At 40.1% G+C, this 22,839-nt stretch overlaps 1 protein-coding gene across 1 annotated transcript; it reads left to right on the top strand.

Annotated features, from left to right (window-relative positions):
• The first annotated feature begins 12,210 nt into the window (after window positions 1-12,210).
• On the top strand, window positions 12,211-21,213 carry LOC121151357 (hepatoma-derived growth factor-like). The gene is made up of 2 exons (XM_040972700.1): window positions 12,211-12,894; window positions 20,923-21,213. The coding sequence occupies exons 1-2, from the start codon at window positions 12,221-12,223 to the stop codon at window positions 20,942-20,944; spliced, it is 696 nt and encodes a 231-aa protein (XP_040828634.1). The 5' UTR covers window positions 12,211-12,220; the 3' UTR covers window positions 20,945-21,213.
• Window positions 21,214-22,839: the final 1,626 nt, after the last annotated feature.

The raw sequence follows: 22,839 nt of genomic DNA on the forward strand, positions 1-22,839 counted from the left end.
AGGCAAAGGCTAAGATGGATGGGGGATACGGCAGGCCGGGCCAGAGCAACCACTGGCACACATGAGCTCTGTGGAGGGGAGCTGTCCTGGCTGGGGCTCAAAAGAGACACTCTGGCCAAGTTGTGATCCCCATTGGAGAGAGCAAGGGGCAGGGTAAGGGCTGAAGTCTGGTCTGGATATGGCTGCAAAATCCCTTGGCATGTGTATGGGCTGGGTATGGAATCCACCAGACTGGGCTAGAATCCAGCACCCACTGGTGCTTGTGAGAACCAGGGTAGGTATAGGATGGGCTAGGCCAGGTCTCTGGCCCTGCTGAGCCATGTGTGAGCTGGATCAGGGAAAAGCCAGGCTGGGTTTACTGTACCTTTTTGTATATGCATAAGCCAGTGGCAGTGTGGATTGACTGGGCTTTGCCACAGCATTAGCTAGCAGATGCTGGCACAGGAGCCAAATCCTGTCAGGTGTAGGCATGGGTTAGATAGATGATGGTACCTGCTGGCACCACTGTGGACTGGATAGTGGGCCAGATGGGATGAACTGGGCTTCAATGCCCATTCAATGCCCATCCACACTATGAGAGCTGAATGGGATGTGGAACAGACGGGACCAGTCTGCTGTACAAACAGGCAAGCATGGGAACCAGGGCAGGAGCAAGCCTGGTGGGGGTTTTTTGGGTCACTCTGACTAGAGTGCAGCCCCCACTCGTTTACGTGAAGACCAGGTATGTGGTGGGTAGGATCAGGCTGGGCTCCAATACTCACTGGGTTGCGTAAAACATGGGGCTGGAGACAGAAATGATCCAGCAATTGAAACGAGCAGTGTGTGCATAGACTGATTTGGGTGACAGACTGTGCCAGACCCTGTATTGGCAAACACACACAAGAAGCAGGTCTGGGATGGCCTCAGATGAGTTTTCTTGGGCAATTCCCTACCAACTGAATTGCTGGACTCAGAACCCCAACCATGTATCAGGGGTCCTCCTGTCCCGCGGAAGAAATCACCCGACACTTTAGAGAGAGTCTCCGAGGCGCTTTATTCTGACCTTCCGTTGAAACCGTTATGTCCGTTACGCCGACGCCCCTCCCCCGCCAAGCCCCCCGCTTAACTATCAAACCTGTCCAATCAGCTTAAAGATAACCAAGGCAGACCAATCAGGGCAAATGGCCAATCACAGGGCAGGAAATGGTCAGTGCCCCCAACAACCATGGAGAGAATTGTAGGTTCCATGGGCTGACTATGGGAGTAGATGTGTCAGAGCTGGACCTCCTCAGTGGCTCAGACAGAGCAGTGGACAGCATATACAAATGTATATGAAGGATATGACAGTACATCGGAGCATCCAGAGGACACCTGGTATGATGGCAGAGGACAGAGGATCAGAACAAACTGATCAACTACCCCAGCCAATCGGTGGCAGTGAAGATCTGGGCAGATGGAGACACTAAGGTGGACTATAGCAGCCAGTAGATTTGAGAGAGATTTCATCATGATTGGAATGGTTGAATCGCCAGCAGTTCAGGACTGTTGAACTTTCTAAACCTCTTGATAAATTCATGGTGTTGTAAATTCTACTTCTTTTCCTGTTGTTGATTTTGTCTTGTCGTCTTTCATTTAAGAGGGATGTGTGGTGACTGTGTAATGGAGACTATCATGTCAAGATGTGAGGATGCAGTTCAGTGTGCAGCTCTACTTCCAGGTCAAAGATGGACTTCTAATGAAACTATTAGCTGTATATTGACAATTGGATGCTGGATTCTCTGCCATTGTCCATGCCTACAATGATGAACATGTGACTGTTTATGAAGAAGTATGCTATCATAATAATATAGAGGAATTTGGTGGGGTGATGGAGGGGCAGAGGAAATTCCAGGGCCTATAGAACTGTACATTGAATGATAATAACAATTTAGAAATAAATATATGTGTGTGTGTGTGTATAAAAGAATCACAGTCTGTCTTCTACAAAGTTTTTCCTTAAATATTGTGTTTTTAAGCCAACAACGGAGAATCAGTGACTAGAAACAAATTGACTTTTGGAAACATGAAGATAAGAGGAACGGGTACCATTCTATCAAATGTCCACTGTTAAGTGCTGGTCACATAATTGATGAAGTTCTCTGGTGATGGAGGGTGCTGCATACAGAGAAAACAAATGATCCTGTCCAACTGTTCTGTTCATATGTAAGCTACCTGCTGTTTGTATTAGAGAAGATAGGGGCAAATTTGTCTCAAGCAGAAACAAGCTGCAGACAAGTCACCTGTCTAAGTTGAGCATCTACTCTGCCTCCATCCTTAAGGTCTATACCATCACAAGCATTATCTCCTCTTCTTTTCTCTTTCTCTATTTTTTTCTCTTTTCTCAGTCCTCTTCTCCACTAGACAAGGAGGAGGCAGATCTTGGCAGAATATATAAGATTTGTTCATCTAGCTCTCCCTCTAGCAGTATGTACATGACTCTAATTATCTACAGTGTAAGTGATTTTGTTTTGGAAAACTTTATGGACTTTATCAATAAGTAATATATTTGTATTTTATTCAATGATACTTCAACAGTTTGTGGGAAATTGAATTAAAAGGTGAATTTAGTTCGGTGTAAAAATTTCTTGAAATCAATGCATGCTAGGCATGTTTTAAAAGTTTATGGGCAGGCAGCCATTGCCTGCAAGAAGAGCATTGTATATTCTCACACTGGGTAGAGTCATGGCTTTTCTGTTTCCTGCACAGCTTCATGTTAATGCACCTTATGAAGCAGCTGAAGATGGCCCAAGTGATTGGATGCTGCCACCGATATGCAGGGTTGGAATGCTAGACTCCTGGCTTGTTGTAGCCATCTAGGGAGTAAATCAATGGATAGAAGATTCTCTCTCTCACTGTCACTCTCTCCCCAATTCTTTCACTCTGACTTTCAAAACAAAATAAATAAATAAATCTTTATTGAGACCTCAATCTAGGGCTGTTATGTGAGTATTAGGAGTTCAACTACTTGTCTAACACAGGAAACAAAGCCAAGTGTCCCACCTAGGAACTCCAAATGTGGGACTTGATCTAAATGCTAGACTAAACACCCATCCTAAAGGTTCAATTATATATTCTCTGTACTTGCGTGTGGTTGAAAGTTTCTATAATGAAAAATGTTATATTATGTGGCACCTGTATAGAGGGATATATTATACATTCATTTCAGTTCAAAGGGATGTATTGCTAAAAAAAATGACTCAGAATCACAGAAGAAAGACTATTGGTCCCTGAGTTCCATTTCTGCTTTCCCAATAAACATCTTTGTAGCCATTTGCAAATCATTATCTTTCTCTGTGTCTCAATATCCTCATCTACACAACAAAGTGGTCCAGCTAAATATTTCTTGCAGCAATGCTGGCTTCAGACTATTGTGAGATTATTGGTAGATTATACAGAGCATGGCTCATATGGAACAGTCTTGCCCTGAATCCAAATTCTCATCTCATTACAGATGTTTCAGATGCTGAAGAGAGGCTATCCTTCATGAAGATGCTCCATAAAATGTTTAGCATAATGTATACGCTTGCTAACCATCAAACAAGAGCAAAGTCATTTTAAATGCTAATTGCAGGAAAGAAAAAGCCCATGGCAATGTGATTTGCCTTGTATTTCCTAAACAATAACAGAGCCAGGACTGTTGAGTAGCCATATGGGCTAATCTACATAAAAATGATTCCAATTCTGCATAAAGGCAGAATCTGCATGTGACTCATAACTAAGTTCCAAGTTATGAATCCCAGAGCCAACAGGGTCATAGATGATCTGGAGACAGGCATTGAACTGCTCTGCCTAAGAAACTCACCAAGAAGAACAGGGGGAAAGCATGGCTCAGCACTGCCAAGAGCAGCCTCTGGGATCCCAGGGCCTGTGTTCATCTATTGTCCTTGACTCTACTGAATGGCCATGCTGATCCTATGAGAGCTGCTTCCTGATAGATTCTTGTAATAACACCAAGCTGACATGTTGGCACAATCCAACCTGAAGGCCTGAGCTTTGAACTTCATTGATGTCATTGCAGAGGTCCCACAAACAGGAAGAGGATAATTTTAACCAAAATGCAAAGAATCTCAATGGACTCAAGGACACAAAGTGGGCACCAATTATTTATAAGCCTAGCACAATTTAATGGCTAAATGCTGGGAACTAAGAATTTTACAGAGTAAAACACAGTACTCTATATACAATATATAATCTAAAGTGACTGTGTAAATTAATGAATTTATGAAAAACAAAAATGAAAAATTAGTATCATACATTTATCCTCTCTTACATCGACCTATGGAACAGAAGGGTGGAGATCAGAAGCAAAATATTCTACTTGTCTTTCATATTAGGGTTAAGAATTCAGTTACCAATTGGGGGAAAAAATGGTAGCTCCCATCTGTGAAAGGTCTGGTTTCTCCCCCACTGCTCTCCATATCAACATGTAAGAAATGACCCACTATATAGGTCAAACACTACACACCACAGAATAGAACACACACAAAAAAATTAACTGGTTTGGCCATGAATTTTAGTTACAAGATTGAAATGGGGCCCGGTGCAGTGGCGCAGTGGTTAAGGTCCTCACCTTGCACGCCCGGGATCCCATATGGGCGCCAGTTCTATCCCGGCAGTGCCGCTTCCCTTCCAGCTCCCTGCCTGTGGCCTGGGAAAGCAGTCCAGGACAGCCCAAAGCTTTGGGAACCTGCACCCGCGTGGGACACCCTAAGGAAGTTCCTGGCTCCTGGCTTCGGATTGGCATAGCATCGGCCATTGCGGCTCACTTGGGGAGTGAATCATCGGATGGAAGATCTTCCTCTCTGTCTCTCCTCTCTGTATATCCGCCTTTCCAATAAAAAAATAATAAAAATAAATATTTAAAAAAAAGATTGAAATGGATTCAACTAGTTTGTCATACATAATAATAGCCACAAAGAACTCAGGCAGATTATAATTACAAAAAAGAATCTGTGTGAAAAATAGTAGAAAGATTATCAATTTTTTGACAAAGGATGATCAATCAATCTGTCTGCTAATGAAAGCCAAGATACCAATATTCTTTTTTTTAATTACAGTGTTATCCATATCAATGTCTTGATTATTTTTCACCACATTGAAACCCAAATGACCTCACAGAAACTCTTTTAAAGTTTGTTATCCCAATTTATTCTAATCAAATAAACTTGGGAATTTATTATCCGGTGATTCAACACCACTGTTTCAGGTAGAACCTTGCTTTCTCAATCTCTACAGCTTTGAGAAATTGGCTTGGCTATTTGGTTGTTTTTCTTTTCCATCCTCTCACCCTGGTTTCTGACAAAAAAGCCTAGGATGAGAAGTGTTGGAAAAATTATGGTATCTTCATATAAAAAAAAAACTAGATGCAGACTAATAGGAATAAAAACGCCAAATTAATTAACGATGGTGTTAATCTCCCCCATTCTTTAAGGAGCAAGAGGACAGTAGTAAAGAACAATCCCCCAAACAAATTATTAGAATTAAAATGGAATGAGAGTAAAAGAAACAGGATGAAAAAAAAAGCTGATACATATTTGGTGAAGTAGGCAAGATGCTCCTTGCAATGTCTGCATTCCCTATCAGAGCACCTGAGTGCAAGTCCTGCCTCTGCTCCCAACTCCAGCATCCTGACAATGCATGCCCTAGGAGTCAACAGATGATGATGCAAGTGTTTGTGTTCCTGATATACACATAGGAAATTTAACATGAGGTCCCAGCTCCTGGATTTGGCATGGTGCAGGGTCATCTGTTGCAGATGCTTGCAGAAGTAAACTAGTACGTGGGAGTCTCTCTCTCTTTAGTACACAAAGTTAAATTATTTTTAAAAATTATGAAATGAAGCTATACTGATAGATGGGACAGAGTTTCAGTTTATAATAAGAAAGGTATCTTAGTCTACTTTATGCTGCTATAACAGAAACACCAAGGACTGAAGATAAACAATAGCCATTTATTTCTCATGTTTTGTTGGCGAGAAAGCCAAGAACCTTGTGCTAACATTGGTAAGGGCCTTGGTGCTGCATCATAACACAGGTGAGTATGTGAAATGGGAAAAGATCAAGAAGGGACTGAATTTGTTTTTATAACAAGGTCATTCTTGCGATCTATAACCCATTCTACCAATAGCAACATGAATCAATTCACAAATGCAGGACCTTTATGACCTAAATACCTCTTATTAAGTTCCATTTCCCAAAACTTTTAAAATGGCAATCAAATCAAGTTTTGGAGGGAACTTTGAAATTAAGGAACCAATGTCTTGTGCTGTGTTAGCTTAGTTTTGGATGGTGAGATGGACAGTTAAGACGGAAAGGCTTTGCTTACAGCTGACCACGGCAGGCAGGGCCTGTGGTTTGCCATAGCACCGCTGCAAAATTGTCATCCAGGTCCTACTAATTTTTCATATTTATAATAAAGATCTTTTTCTTAAGTTCCCATGAAAAAGCACTGTCTCTCAACTAATTAAGTCCCTATTTGGGGGCACATAATAAAAGGCATCATCTTACTGAATTTTCTTGAATCCAATAGGTGGCTTCTTTCCAGATACCCAAATATTGATGATATCAAGTACAGAACTCCATTCAGACAATAGATCTTGTTTGTTTGGTGTCAGCTCAGCTTTCTACTAACAAAATTAAAGCAGGTTTTGGTTAGCAACTTGAAACACATATCAAAGAAAGGAGCTTAACTCAAAACAGATTTTTCTGACCATTCTTACCACACATGTGCAGGAAGAATTCATCTTTTATTTGTAGTAATGCAAATGTCAATGATGATGAACACATGTGCAATAGTTTGCCAGCAGTTTGCTCCTGCCCTTAAAGGAAGAGACTCACTCAGAGTCCAAGGCAGAATGAAGATCTCCTATTGACTTCAGTGTGGATGAAAGGTAAGAGGAATGGTGGCAGCAGAGGGAATACTGGGAAATGCCATGAGGATAACCCTTCACAGTGAGCACCCTGATCCCTTGTTCTGCAGGCTGTGCTGGGAACAGTAAATGCAGCTTCAGGAGCCAAATACAGCTAAGTTTATTTGAGAGAAATATTAATTTCCAAGGACTGCTCAAAGAGGAATTGTTCCAGAACAAGAGACTCAGCAGAGGACAGATGCCAGAAGGGCCCTCTGCTGGGGACTGTTGTGACACCTTCTTCCATTTCAGCCACCTGCATGGATTTCATGCTTTGTTTCCCAAACAAATAACAAAATTTATCCTGGAAAAGAAATGTGGTTTTCCCTTTTTAAGGGAAAACTCCACTTCATCCTGCTGAAAACTACAGAAGGAGAAAATGAAATGTTATAATTAGCGATATTTCTGAATGAATATTATTAAACAGTGTTTGCCTGTTGCTTCTTTTTTCTTTTTCTTTTTTATTTATTTTTATTATTATTTTGTTTTATGACACAGTTTAATAGGCCCTGGGGTTTCCCTTTCCTCTCCCCAACTCCCTGCCCTCCCCAGTGATTTCCCCTCCAGTTTACAATGTATGTCTTTCATGAACTTTCACAAGTCCTTCATACTGCCACTGAGATGTCTCCTAACAATGTAGGCATGGACAAAGTCAGAGAGTCCACGGACATTGTCAGCCATCTCGCTGGGAGCCTATCCTTGTACTATGTGCACAGAGACATACTTCACTCCGTCTCCCCTGTGAACATATCAGTTCCCACTATACTTCCATTATGTATCCCCTTAAATACAGAGCCAGTGTGCACAGCCCACAATGGGGAGAAAAATAGTGAATTTTCAGGCCCAGCACAGTAGTTTTGTGGCTTAAGTCCTCACCTTGCATGCCCAGGATCACACATGGGTGCCGGTTCTAATCCCGGTGGCCCCGCTTCCCATCCCTGTTTGTGGCCTGGGAAAGCAGTCGAGGATCCAAGGCTTTGGGACCTTGCACCCACATGGAAGACCCAGAAGATGCTCTGGGCTCCTGGCTTCGGATTGACTCAGCTCCGGCTGTTGCAGTCACTTGGGGAGTCAATCAGCAGATGGAAAATCTTCCTCTCTGTCTCTCTTCCTCTCTGTATATCTGACTTTCCAATAAAAATAAAATAAATCTTTTAAAAAGTAGTGAAGTTTCATCCACATGAAGTTAACGAACATGTAACAAAGATATCAACATGATGCTAGAGTGATATAAAAGAGTGTCAAGAATCTTCATGTAGGAATAGATGCCATCATGTGACCCATGTAGTGCTAAATAAAAGTACAGTAGAGACTAGAACATCACTACTTAAGAGAAGTAGCAATAACAGTGATAAAAAAGGACATTAACAATCTCGGGTGATTGTAAGCAATCAGTCTCTTATGTATGATTGACTAATGATTTACAACACAAGTTTCATTGAGAAAGGTAGATACAGCTGGGAAATGCAAAAGCGTAAAATTCACAGGTAAAAATACTTAGATTTGACATCCTATTACTATGACTTGAAACAGGAATGAGCCAATCCCTGAGATGACATGCGAAACTTCCCCTAGCCATGTTAGCACTGAGCCTCATCAGGGCACAATGTCTTAGAATTAGATATATGTCTACCTGCATTCTTTTGTAGAAATGCATTCCATTGATTTTCCTTGATTCCTGGTATTCTGGCCTTCATTACATCCTTCGATTGTGGCGTTGTATGTGTTGATTCTTACTTTCCCAAAAGCATTTGGCTGCCAATTCACCAACATCTGTGAAACAACTCCTTGTGTGTCCCCTCAAGAGAATCACTGAGGGGTTTTGTTTGCAGAAGTGGTTTTGTTGCATACTGTTTGCTCTGTGGCTGCAGTGGGAAACACGTGGGTCCCTCTTCTGAATGTTGTTATTTTGAGGAAGCTGCTGCCCCATCAGAACACTTCTTGTCATTTGATATCCTTCGTGGTCACCAGGGTCTGACTCACACTTCTGGAGAGCTTTCTCTGATCCCTGGATTCCCCCCACAGTTAATTACTACTTATCATGTTGCTGTACTTGTTATACGTTCCCCTTTATATAATTCTTCCTTATAAGTTTCTTTTCTCAAAGTACCTGTTTGTTAAACCTCCCGTTGGGACTCCCAACAGGATGGAGTGCCTGGCTTCACATCCTAACTGTGCTCACAACCAGCTGCCAGCTAAGGTGCACAGCGGCAGCAGGGACGGCTCAGTCAGGTCCCTGCCTCCCATGTGGCAGACCGAGATTGAGTTCCTGGTTCCCAACTTTTGCTGAGTGCAGCTCCAGCCTTGTATGGACATTCAGGGAGTGAATCTAAATGCAGACAGTAGCCCTCTTTGTCTTTTTCTCACTGCTTCTCAAACAAATGAATAAATGGTTGGTGCCTCAGTTTAAAACAAACAAGCCTCTATCCTCTTCCTTAGGTAAGGAGACCCTGTGAGCCAGTCTTATTTGGCAACTTCTACACATCACTCAACTGAAAATGGGGCCAGATATACAGGAGGTGCTCCAATAGCAGCTGATTTTCTCTCCTGTGAAATTTTCCAAGCTCATAATGAAGAAAATGCAGAGGTAATTGGGATATTTCACACTAATTATTTGAGAAGAGGAAACGCTATGCAATAAAGAAATTCTTGATCATTTGTGAGAATGTTTCCACAAGGGGGAGAAAAGTGTAAAACGCACGAGGTGTATAAGTGGCAATGGAAATTGAAACTTGTAGAAAAAAAAAAAATACTCAGGTGGTAGGAATGCAACTATAGGGGAATTTTTTTTTAAAAGCTTCATGTAGGAAGATTCATTTCCCACTCTTTTGGAAAACGCCTAGGCAGTTCATTCAGAACACTCAAAGCCAAATTAATTAATCCATAGACTAAATTCTAAAATGGCACTTTAATCAGAAGGAAACTTCAAGAAGGGTGGATTTTTGGCAATGTGGTAGGTCTATTCCTGCTAAAAATATAGAATAATGGATAAAATAAATATAAAAAGTATGCCCAACTTATGATCAAGCTGAAGACAGAGAGAAATCGATCTCAGCATGATGGCTCAATGGCTAAATCTTCACCTCGTAAGTGCCAGGATCTCATTTGGGTGTTGGTTCGTGTTCCAGCTGTTCTACTTCCCATCTATCTCCTTGCTTGTGGCCTAGAAAAGCAGTACAGCATGGCCCAAAGCCTTGGAACTCTGCACCAGTCTGGGAGACCCAGAAGAAGCAACAGACTCCTGGCTTTTGCTCTGGCCAATGAGGCCATTTGGGGAGTGGACAGAAAATCTTTCTCTTTATCCTCTTCTCTCCTTAAATCTGGTCTGCCTTTCCAAGATAGATAGATGATAGGTAGGTAGGTAGGTAGATAGATAGATAGATAGATAGATAGATAGATAGATAGATAGATAAAAAGTTACAGAGAAATTCCCAGTGGGCAGTTTTTAAGAATGAAAACAGTGGATCAAAATTATTCCACAGCAGGTTAAGCTACAACCTAAAGTTCCTGGCAACCCATATATAACCACTGGTTCAAGTCCCAACTGCTCCAGTTCTGATCTACCTCCCTAATAATTCTTCTGGAAATAAACAAAAGATGACACAAGCACTTGAACCTTTGCACCATGTGGGAGACCAAGCAGGAATTTCTGGCTCCTGGTTTCAACCTGATGTAGCCATTATAGTCATGGTGGAAGTGAATCCATGTACAGGTATCTCTTTCTCTCTCTCCTTTGACTCTGCCATTTAAACAACTAAATAAACCTTTACAAAACAAAATGTATGAAAACAAAGTTTAAACATTAGAGGATTTGGATTTAAGGGAAAATATGGAAATTCTAACACTAAAACAAAAAGGAGAGCTCCTGCAAACACTCTCACACACACAGAGCCTTAGAAATAGCAGTAATGTTCTGTATGCAGGTCTTGAAGTTGAATAAAAGCACCTGTAAACCTCCACCAAGTTAAAAAAAAAAAAAAGGTAGGGGTATGAGGTGTTAGACGCAACAAATCAGAACTGGCCAATGGACAGTTAGGTGAGTCAGAAGGCAATTAGGTCAGATATGTACACCTAATTTTTATGAAAGCTAGGCAAGATTGTAATCCCTGCTTTCTGATTAGCTGTCATTCTGTTTCTCCCAATTGGTTACATTTAGGCTTGATTTTCAAAAAAAGGACCACTTGGAGACAGTCACTTGATGTCTAAAAAGTAAACACTAGTAGCTTCTCTGGCAACTCCTCCCTTGGAATCTGTGACCTGATGGCTGCAGCCAAAACATTCCCACTTTCAATAAATTTTGCTTTGCTCTCTGTGCCTGTCTACATAGTAATTCCTCTTCAACAGGCGGCGACAATGGAGATCATCCTCATCCCCATGCTCTGGCAATACAAGGAGAGTTCTACAATTACAATATCTTCCTGACATGCAACCCACAATTCAACACATGAATATGAACCCTGTTCCAGGAGCACTGGTACCAGGACCTCACTCCTCAATCAACCAGCACAGAACTGTTGTTGAATGCCACTTTTCTGGAGTGAAGCCTTCCCCAGCAAGAAACATGAACTAATTAGTTAGCATTTATAATCTCTACAAAAATAGCAGGTCATCATGGAACATTATGAATCACACAAGGAGGCCTGTTACCAAAGAAGAGTCATTTCATAAAACACATATCACCCCCCAAAAGATGAATTCATTGAAAAAGTGTTGGTGAAATTTAACATGATTTCTTTTAAGTGATAAAAGATTTTTTTTTAAATGACTAAAATCCTTTAGGAACCAAACAGGACCTTTTGAGGAAACAGTGGAGACTGTAAAAAATAATCACTCAGCAACCTAAATGGATTAGGTTTTTACAGCAAAACCCAGAGAACGGAATGCAACAAATCAGAAACAGATTATTAAAAAAAAAAAAAAAAAAAAAAAAGGCAGAAGACCCTGAGTTTAAAAGATGCAAGGAATAAATGACAGAAAATATAAAAGATTAGTCAGAACTGGAGAATTTATAGTTATGTGCAAGATCTCTAAGTAGAAAATAGAGTCCATTTGTTAATCTAAAAACCACATTTCTATCAAAAAGTTGAGGAAGTACACAAAAAATAGTGTACATACTTCACTTTTTTCTGATACATAATCATAGTCATTGCCTTAAATCTACAGCTTTTTTTTTCTTTATTCCAAAAGATGTCCGCTTAGAAACTGAAGAAAAACATGTTGATCCAATTATTTTAAAACGTAACTACTTGGGCTCGCGCCGTCAGCCCGTTGCCGCCAGGCGACCAAAGCCCCACCATGTCCCAACCCAACCGGCAGGAGTACAAGCGTGGGGACCTGGTGTTTGCCAAGATGAAGGGCTACCCGCACTGGCCGGCCCGGATTGACGAGGTGCCTGAGGTCACCGGGAAGTCCCCAGGCAATAAATATCAGGTGTTTTTTTTCGGGACCCACGAGACGGCTTTCCTGGGACCCAAAGACCTGTTTCCTTATGAGGAGTCCAAGCAGAAGCTGGGCAAACCCAACAAGAGGAAAGGCTTTGGCGAGGGGCTGTGGGAGATTGAGAACGACCCCACAGTCAAGGCTTTTGGCTCCAACTTAGCCCAGAAAAAGAGCGACAAGATAGAGGCCCAGCCCGCACCCACAAATGGCGACGGCGATAAGAAGGGAAATGTGGAGGGAAGCAGTGATGAAGAGGGGACGCTGGTCATGATCATCGATGAACCAGCCGCGGAGAAGGAGAAGGAGGCGCTGAAGAGGAGAGCCGGGGACCTGCGGGAGGAATCCCCTAAACGTACCAAGGCTGCGGAAGCCCTTGAAGGGGAGAAGGCGATGGTGGCCATCTTGGAGGTGGAGCAGCCAGTGCCGGTGGAAGAGGAGGAGGAAGAGAACGCCGTGGCCTCTGAGCTGCCTCAGGAGAAAGAGGAGGAGAAAGATGTCGCCAAGAAGGAGGCTGAGGCCCAGCAGGAGAGGTGAGAGGGCCCACTGGGAGGAGCAAGGCCTGTGGTGGGATCTCCAAGGGAATAAATAACCCTACTCCTCTCTGACCTTCCCCATAGCCACCAGTGATTCAGGAGAAGCCCACGCCCCCTTTCGGATGCAGTGCAGGTGTTCCTGGGTGAACTGGCCATAGCCTGCAAAGCCCTTTCACACACCAACCTGCTCTCTCCTTCCACTCACTCCCCAGCTGGTGCTCAGCCTCTGGGGATAGACCTTGATAGGGCTAGCTGCTTTTCATTTTCAGGTCCCTACACCTCTGAGATCAGTCAGGGCCCTGTCTTCAGTTCCCTGGGAAGTTATGTGGCCATTTGTGTCCCATCGTACTTGGAGCTAGTTCCCAGGGCTTCTGCTGGGCCCAGTTTTGGCTGTTCCTCCTCCTCTCCCTGACGGAAGTGGATGGGACCAAGCATAAACGACAGGGAGGATGTCTGGGGCCTCAAATGAAAGTGGAGCGGGGTGAGGAGAATATGTTTTTAGCACCTCTTCCCTCTTCCCACATCCGGTTTACTGTCAGGGAAGGGCGTGCTTCCATAAAGCTCTACTAATTGACAACATCCGTTTTTCCTTTTGCTCACCCAGGATTTCTGGGAGTTGTAGTTTATCATCAGAAACGTCAGGGGCTTCCAAGTTGTTTGAGTCAAGGACAGGAGATCTGAAGGGTAGAATTCACCTATCCAAGTGAGGTGTCACACATCTGCCCCCCTCAGGAGTCAGAGCTGAGCAGAGAGCATCAGTGACACCCCTATCCTTCTCCACAATGCTCAAGGCCAGCCTGTAGTCATGTATGTCACCCAAAAGGAAAAGACAGGTATTCTAGAATACTTTTAATAGAATAAAATTACAAAAAAAAATTTTTTTTTGAAGATCTCCCACCCATTGGTGTGCTCCCCATTCTGCTCCTTTCCCACCATTGCTGCCATGTCTGGGATGCACGGGAAAGCTCCTCCTCTGTTTGGGACTGATGACTTTGTTTTTATAGCTGGGGCCCTGGTGTACCTTTGGGTGTCACTTTCTATCCACATCGCCAGTTTATCTCACTCGGTGGTGGTAGCAGATCTGAGCTCTGAGCCACTGAGAGGACGGAGAAATCAGCGTCAGCTCCCAGTCTTGCTAAGGTCTTTCCACGTCTCTCTCTTCATTAACACTTGCTCTTCTCCAGTTGTCTCTGATGGAAAATTGCTGACTGCAACTTGGAAAATTACTGAACAACCAAAGATGATTTCACCTCCAGGAAAATAAAACCCATTGATTTCTAAACAAACACACAAAACAAAAAACTAAAAATAGGTTTGGATTTTGCAGATTTCTTAGGAATTAAAAGACAAAGCATAAAAGGAAAACAAGTGATAAATTTGGCATTACTACATCACTAGCATGAAAACTTTAAACCCCCTGAAAGAATATTGAAAAAAAAAATGAAAAAAAAAAAATTCATTGGGCCCGGCACCGTGGCCTAGTGGCTAAAATCCTCATCTTGAACTTGCCGGGATCCCATATCGGTGCCAGTTCTAATCCCGGCAGCTCCACTTCCCATCCAGCTCCCTGCTTTCCCTGGGAAAGCAGTCCAGGACGGCCCAAAGCTTTGGGACAATGCACCCATGTGGGAGACCTGGAAGAGGTTCCTGGTTCCTGGCTTCGGATCGGCGCAGCACAGGCCATTGCGCTCACCTGAGGAGTGAATCATCAGATGGAAGATCTTCCTCTCTGTCTCTCCTCTCTGTATATCCAACTTTGTAATAAAAATAAATAAATCTTTTTAAAAAGAAAGAAAATTCATTGACTTTGAAAAATATTTGCAAAGCATGGTAATAAGGAACATGCATATACATTGCAAACAACTCTTTCAAATCAATAATTTTAAAAAATCCACTCCTTTTGGAAGTAGGAGGGAAGACTTGAACAGATACTTTACGCAAGAACTTGAAAAACAGAGTTGAAATAAAAACAGCAAGCATGAATTCACAAAAGTGGAACTGTCATAATTCACAAAAGTGGAACAGGAATACCAAATGGTACAACATTGGCAAACAGTTCATCAGTTTCCTATAACACCCATAAACAGTGCCACAGCTGAGAATTCACCATAACATCCCAGAAATCCTTCTCCAAAGTGTTGCCAAAACACTAGAGACAAAATAATATCCATTACTAGTGAACAGAAAAGCCTGCTGTGAAGTACTGACATAACATAGCACAAGTCAGCAACGAAAAAAATGATCTGTGGATGTATGCCACAGTTGGGGCAAACCTCTAGAGCATTGTGTCAATGAAAGAAGCCAAATACAAAAGGCTACCTCATTGTTGATTGCATAATGTGACATTCTGGAAATGATACCACTACAGGGAAAGAGATCATTGATTTCTGGGGCTTGGGAGTGGAAGGAGAGAATTAAAAGGCATAAGGGAATTTATTGGGATAAAAAGAATATTCTACATTGTCAAACATGAGGGCATCTATTTGCCAGAACTCATTGAAGAAAGCACCAAAAGAAGGAAACTCCCATGCTTAAGTTATTCCTCAACCACTTGAATCTTTAAAAGATGCACATATATTTGTTCTCTGGCTTGGTAAACACTCTGTAGAATTAGAAGTTCCAACACATCCAGTAAAGTTGAGGAAGTGAAGAACAGAGCGAGTGGGAAGGGACAGCTACCACAGGCATAACAGCTGATTTTTTACAAAAATTAAGTATTTCTTCAGATATAAGAAGCACATTAAGTTCTGAGCAGCATAAATAAAACTACAGAATATCAAGCTAAAGAAAAGCCAAACTGTGTCTAGAGGAAGAAAAGAGATTAAAAGTAAGGACAATTTTCTCAATAAGTACAGACTGTTCAGGTTTCTTGTTTCATTGTCTGTTTCCCATGTACCTGGTAAACACATTGCTAATGTAAATCCAACTCCCTTTTCTCCCTTCTCAATAAAAGAAAATCCTAGTGCTGCAGTCTTGAGCTTTTCAGATGCTAAGTGCCTCACTTTCTGTTTAGATTGATTTTCAGCTATAATGAAAATTCTAATATGATACTCTTTACACATGTCTCTATTTGCAAGCCAGCTTCTTGCTAATGTATACCCTGGCAGACAGTGGCTCAAGTACTTGAGTCCCTGTCACCCACATGGGAGAGCCAAATGGAGTTCCTGTCTCCTGGCTTCAGCTGGGCCCAGACCTGGCTCTTGTGAGCACTTCAGGGACTGGACCAGTGATCAGAAGATCTCTGATTAACTACCTTTCTAGTGAAAGTAAAAAAAAATTTTAAACGTCCCATAGCATAAGAATACTTACACTATTGTTTGTATACATGATGTAATTGTATTTTCCCATAAAATGTTCTGATATACTCTAACTCAGATAATCAGACAGTATTAGATAAATCCATTCATTCCAATTTGTTCTTTTACTCATAGTTTTTTCTTTGTGTTTCTATATCAATTTTGGAATGATATATCTAATACTACCCTTTCTACAAAAAACCTTCATTGTAATGCATATACTATGTGGTAAAATACAGTGTCATTATTTAGCAGTTCAAACGATGTACAGAAGTCTTGCCTCTTAAAAGCAAAAATGGCTGAAAAGGGTATAGATCTGCAGCCAGCCAAACAGTGTAACTAGCTTGAGTCACTATCTTACCAGATAAAGGGAGGAAGAAATTGCTGTGCATTCCACCACTCACAATTTTAGCTGAGAGGATTCCACAGCCATCCACTGACTGAATTTCAACCAGGAAAGTTGATTGGGATCTGAGCAACTACTGGGATTCTAGCAGGGAAACTGCCCTGCTTCCTTCCTCTCCACTACTACTGCTGAGTGCCTCTGTTGCTTTTCATAATTAGAAGCAGAGCAATGCATACAGCAAAAGATAGATCACCTGTATCCTGCAACTGTGGGAGTTTGGGGGCATTATCCCCAGAGCTAAAATCACACACTCTACATAAACCAGCGGCATTCCCCTTAGCTTCTGTGTGCTAACACCAAAAGCAGTCATTTAAAAAAATAATCGACTCTCACCTGGCAAATCTGACCCCATTATACCTTCCAATACCAGGACTATAACAAGACATTCTAAATTTCTTGGTGTCACTAGAATTTACCCAGGGGACACAGGGAAGAGTCTACGTGCAGCTGAACAGATGAAGTGGAAGACAGGACTCCTGACCTCAAAAACAAAAAATTTGGAATAAGCCAATCAGACAAGAACAACAAGAAAAGAATAAAAAGAATGAAAATGTCTACATGAAATATGAGCTGCCATTAAATAACTAAATACTTGTAAGTATTCTTGAAGGAAAAGAAAAAGGAAAAAATGTGATAGCCTGCTAAATTGAAAAGGACATAGACATTCAAACACAAGAAGGTCAAAGAAACCCAAGAAGGCTGAACCAAAAGAGGCTTTCTTCAAGGCATCAAAAACATCAAAACATAGTAAAAGAAAAGGATCAAGTTACATGTAAAAGAAAGCTAATTAAAATACCATCAGACATATTGGTGGAAATGCTACAGACCAGTCCAGAGGAGAGCGAGATGACATATTCACAACCTTAAGAGCCCAGTGCTGCAGCCATGTGGCCAAAGTCTTTGCCTTGCATGCCCAGGAGCTCTCACCCCTGTGAGAGACCTGGAAGAAGCTCCTGGCTTCTGATCAGCTCAGCTCCAGCCATTGAGGTCACTTGGGGAGTGAACCGGAGGATGCAAGATTTTTCTCTACCTCAATCTGACTTTCCAAGAAAAATAAATAAATCTTTCTTAAAAAGTTATCGTGAATACACATAACACAACAAAATTCATTAATAAAATTCCAGTCAACAATAAGACAAGCTTTAGTTCTTGTCTATAATTTCATTGAATGTAAATGGATTAAGTTCACCAACCAAAATATTTAAGCTGACTTAAATTATATTATATTATATCGCTATGTACAAAACCTTACTTCACAAAGGTATGCACAAAAGTGAAGGGTTGGAAAAAGATATACCAGGTAATGGAAACAAAAAGTGAGCAGATATAGTTATCCTGATACCAGAATAAAGAGGCTTTAAATCAAAAACAGTAAAAGGAAATATATAAGGGCATTATATTTGATAAAAGGTTCAATCAGCAAGAAGAAGAAGCCATCATATATTTATGTACCCAATCCAAGTCCACACAGATATATACAAGAAATACACTAAACTTAAAGGGATATACTTCAGTACAAAATAGTAGGTCACTACAGCACCTCACCCTCTGCAATGGACAAATAATCCAGACAAAAAAAAAAACTATAAAATGCATTGGAACTGAAACATACCATCATGTAAAATGGGACTAAGAGACATTTTCAGGACATTTCACCCAACAACTACAGAATAGCCATACTTTCCATCCACACATGGAACATGTTCTAGGATAGACCACATATTTAGCTACAAATAAGTCTCAGAAAACTTTTAAAAATTGAAATCAAATGATGTGTCTTCTCAGACAATAAAAGAATAAAACCTGAAATCAAAAGGAACACTCATAAATACTTGGAAATTAAACAACATAATAATGATCAATGAGTCACTGAAGAAATTAAAGCATAAGTCAAAGCTTTTTTATAATAAAAGAAATGAAAACATATCAAAACCTATGATACACAATGAAATCAGTATTAAGAGAGAAGTGTATAACATTAAGTATTTATGTTTAAAAAAGAAATGTCTCAAGGATCTATTGATGATCTTGAAGACAGAAAAACAAGAATAAACCAAACCCCAAATCAGCAAGAGATGAGAAAGAATACGGATCACAGCAAAAGTAAAGTTGAAACAACAAAACAAAAACATTAAAAAATCAACAAAAAAGTTGGTTGCTTCAGAATATAAATAAAATGGACAAAGATTTAGCCAAGCTGAAACAGAAAAGGAAAAAAAAAACTCTAAATAAAATCAAAGAGGAAAAAAAGACACATTGCAATAGCACAACAAAAATACAAAGGATTGTAAACAACTATTACGAAGAATGCAATGCTAATATACAGAAAAACCTGAAAAAAGGGACACAGGTTTGAATTCCTATAACTTGCCAAAATTAAACCAAGAACATGTATACAACCTCTACAGATCCATTCACTCAGATTTTCATTTTAGTTACTGTGTTTTCCACTATGAAATTTGTGTTTGCTTCCTCTTTATAGTTTCTATATATTTGCTGAGATTCTATGTTCTTAATGTTACATGTTTAAATTTTATCTCTCTAAAATTTAAGCATTAAAATTCCTAATCATGGCACAGTGGGATAAGCTGCCTTCTGTGACACTGCCATATATATGAATGATCATTCTAAGTCTAACTACTCCACTTCTTATTCAGCTCCCTGCTAATGCACTTGGGGAAACAGGAGAAGATTGCCCTACTATTCAGGCCCATACCGCTTTAGTGGGAGACCAGGATGCAATCCCAGGCTCCTGGCTTCATCCTAGTCTAGCCCTATCTTTGTAGCCATTTGGAGAGTGAACCAGCAGATACAAGATAGCTTGTTCTCTCTATCTAACACTACCTTTCAAATAAATAAGTCCTAAATATATATACATAAAAATCCTAGCCCATAATATGTTGGAATGTAACTTACTCAGAATCAAGGTTGTTCCAAGTGTAATTAGTTAAGAAGGAATCATAGTGGAGTAGAGTAAGCCCCTATTTCCTGTTGGAAAGAGGCAAGTCCATTTCCTGTTGCTATAATAGAATGTCACAGACTGGGTAAATTATACATAATAGAACTTGATTTGGTTTGTGATTGTGGATGTATGAAATTTCAAAAGCATGGCACTGGAACATTGTAAGAGACATTGTACTGCCTCATTATGTGGTAGAAGGACAAAAGAATAGAAACAAAATACATAGAGAAAATTGGGCCAAAGCAACTTTGTTTCAGGAATATACTCCTGCAATTATAGCTCAGTCTTAGTTGCTGTGGGCATTTGGAAAGTGAACCAGTAGATGGAAGTCTCTCTCTTTCTCTTTCCCTTGCCTCCACCCCATATATGTGTACTGTTATGCCTTTCAATAATAAAAATAAACACTTTCACAAAATGACATTTGCACACGTACATACACATTGGGAGAATACCACATAAACACAGACATGTTCACATATCAAATGAGAAAAAAAAAAATGATCTGAAGCTAGATAAATAGGACCAGAAGATATTCTCCCTCAAAGCCCTCCAAACAAATCAACCAGGACAACACTTACACTAGATTCTAAAATTTCTGTGATCCTCATGCTGACATCTGTTCATTTTCTGTGTTCATTTAGCTTCAGCAATTCCTAGTTGTTGGTAGCATATGTGATTTTCTACTAAAACCAGATTATTTTTTTTTCTTGTGTTTTGACATGCCAGTACTTATTTAGACCTTATCTTTTAGCCGGCTTTCTCTGACATCACTCCAAACAGGACAGGGAGAGGTTGGCATCATGACAAAGAAATCCAGATTTTCCATTCATCCTCAACTGGCACCCAAAGGGAGAAGCTACTCATTAGTAAGGGGCAAGAGTGTCAACTCATTCACGAAGCTGTGGTGATGATCTTAATATTGTTAGGTAATGGTGAAAGTACTGGTTTTCTACTAGTCTTCCTCTGATATAACCTAGTGGAGTACTCCTTACTGCTGAGTGTGAGTGAAATTCTAAACTTCCTACTTACAGCGCATTAACAGGTTAAGGTGGAGAGTTGTTGATACCTCACAACAAGAGGGAAGTCTTGCCTCATTCCTTTAGCTTACTGTGAAACCACCATTAGCATGGGTTTGAAGGTGCTTTTCTTAGCTTCTGGAAGATAGAAGTCTTAAGCTTCCCACTGGGTCTACAGTTCTCTGCAGTTTATTTGTCTGCAGTAAGATGGTAATGAACAGTATATTTTCTTCTTAGCTGCCTCTTTGCTGGGACTTTGACTAAAAAGATAAACTTTTGTTGGGGTTTGGGAAAGGAATTGTATTTATTTATTTATTTTTAACTTAAGCCTTTTGGTGTTTCCAGATTGGTGAACTCTTCAGCTTGAAGTCTGAGAAATATGAAACAGAAAGCCCAGGACACTCATTGTCATGTGATCCTCAAGTCTGGAGACCCATGACTGATCCAACATCTTTTCTCTACCATCAGGATCATAATTTTATATTGTTTTATATAAGGTGTCCATGGTGTTAAAGATTACTTATCAGAATAGCAAAAAACATGTCTATTCCAATTTTCTAAAAGTCAATATCTAAAGATATCTTTTAAACTAAAGAAAATATCCCAGCTATTTGCTAAATAAAAAGTACTGTTTAAATTCTTGCTAGTATTGTAAAATAATTATTCAATCTGACTTCTGAATGATAAAGCTGTATTGAGACACAGCTGTTTACATAACCAAGAAATATTGATTATTTCAACATTTGTACTTCATTAAATCAACTAAAGTCAGTCGCTGATCTTTCATTGTTGTTGAGCAAAAAGTAATGCAAGACACAAATTTTTCAAAACTCTTAGAAAAAAATTTCCCAAGAGGCACAATGGGTAAGTAAATATTTCTGTAACTAATGCAAAAGTAAAAAATAGGGCAAAGCCCCCAACCCTAGTCCAATGAACATTTTCTCATTTAAAAGTGAATGAATTTGATTCCAGTTCTACTTGTGGAGTGAACCAGTAGATCTATGTCTTTCTATGTCTTTTTCTATCTCTCTCTACATAACACTGACTTTCAAATAAATAAATAAATCTTTAAGAAAAACAAAATATAAATCTTTATTTAAAAAAACCTACAGAAAGTATCACACTATGAATATGAATATTCATCAGTATGAATATCTTGCCTGGAAGTCAAGAGCTAAGAAGACGACTGTCACTTCTGAGTACAATAGCACCATATTAGAAGTATACAATAAAGTGAAGTGATAAGATTTAGAAAAGAAAAATAATCTCATTGTGATTATGTATATAATACATGAAAATTTTCATAAAACCTAGCCACAAAATAGGACTACTAATAAAAGAATCCAAGAAGATTGCTGTCTACAAAGTAAGCACAACAAAATCAGTTGCCGTCGATAAACTTGAATCACTCAGTAAAGATACTATCATGCAGAAGTCTCTCCGTCACGGTAGCAATAACACAATTAGGTAGAAATATATATAACAAAAGATGTCCAAGATCTATGTGAAGAAACTAAAAAATATTGGTGAAAAGATGTCCAAGGAATTTTAAATACATGGGGAGATGAATCATGGCCATAAATAAGTAACTCAATTTACCCTGGGTAATTAGAATAATAGCCAATATCCAAACAAGATTATCATGTTAAGCTTTATAAACACTCCTTAAGATTCTTGTAGACAATACAGCCAAGACTTTTTTAAAAGGATATTAAGGAAGCACTTGTCCTATTAAAAAAAAAGACTTTGGCAGTAGGCATTATTGTGTCATAGCAGGTAAACTTATCACCTGCAATACCCTAATCCCATAGGGCCTCAATTCATGTCCCAGCTGCTCCACTTGTGACTCAGGCTTGGCCATTGCAGCCATCTGAGGAGTGAACCAGTGGGTGGAAAGTCAGTCTCTCTCTCTCTAAAGCTTATCCATGAGGTAACATGTATTGCCTTCCTTTCCAGGGCTGCATATTATTCCACATTATGTAAACACCACATTCTGTTCAATATTTATCCATGATGCTCATTGACATGCTTTTGCCTCGTGATTTTTGTAAGAAGCCAGTATGGACATGAGCACTTACATTTATCTTTGAGGACCTGCTTTCAATTCTATTGGATCGATATTAAGGGGGTTACTACTGGATAATATTACAATTCCATTCAAAAATTTTTTTAGGAAATTTCCATAATGTTTTTTATAGTAGTGACAACATTTAAAATTTGCAACACAAATGTGCAAGGCTTCTATTTGCTGTACACCCTTGC

The sequence above is a fragment of the Ochotona curzoniae genome, unplaced genomic scaffold, assembly GCF_017591425.1.
Source record: "Ochotona curzoniae isolate NIBS_2020 unplaced genomic scaffold, NIBS_Ocur_1.0 contig_2318, whole genome shotgun sequence".
Taxonomy (NCBI): domain Eukaryota; kingdom Metazoa; phylum Chordata; class Mammalia; order Lagomorpha; family Ochotonidae; genus Ochotona; species Ochotona curzoniae.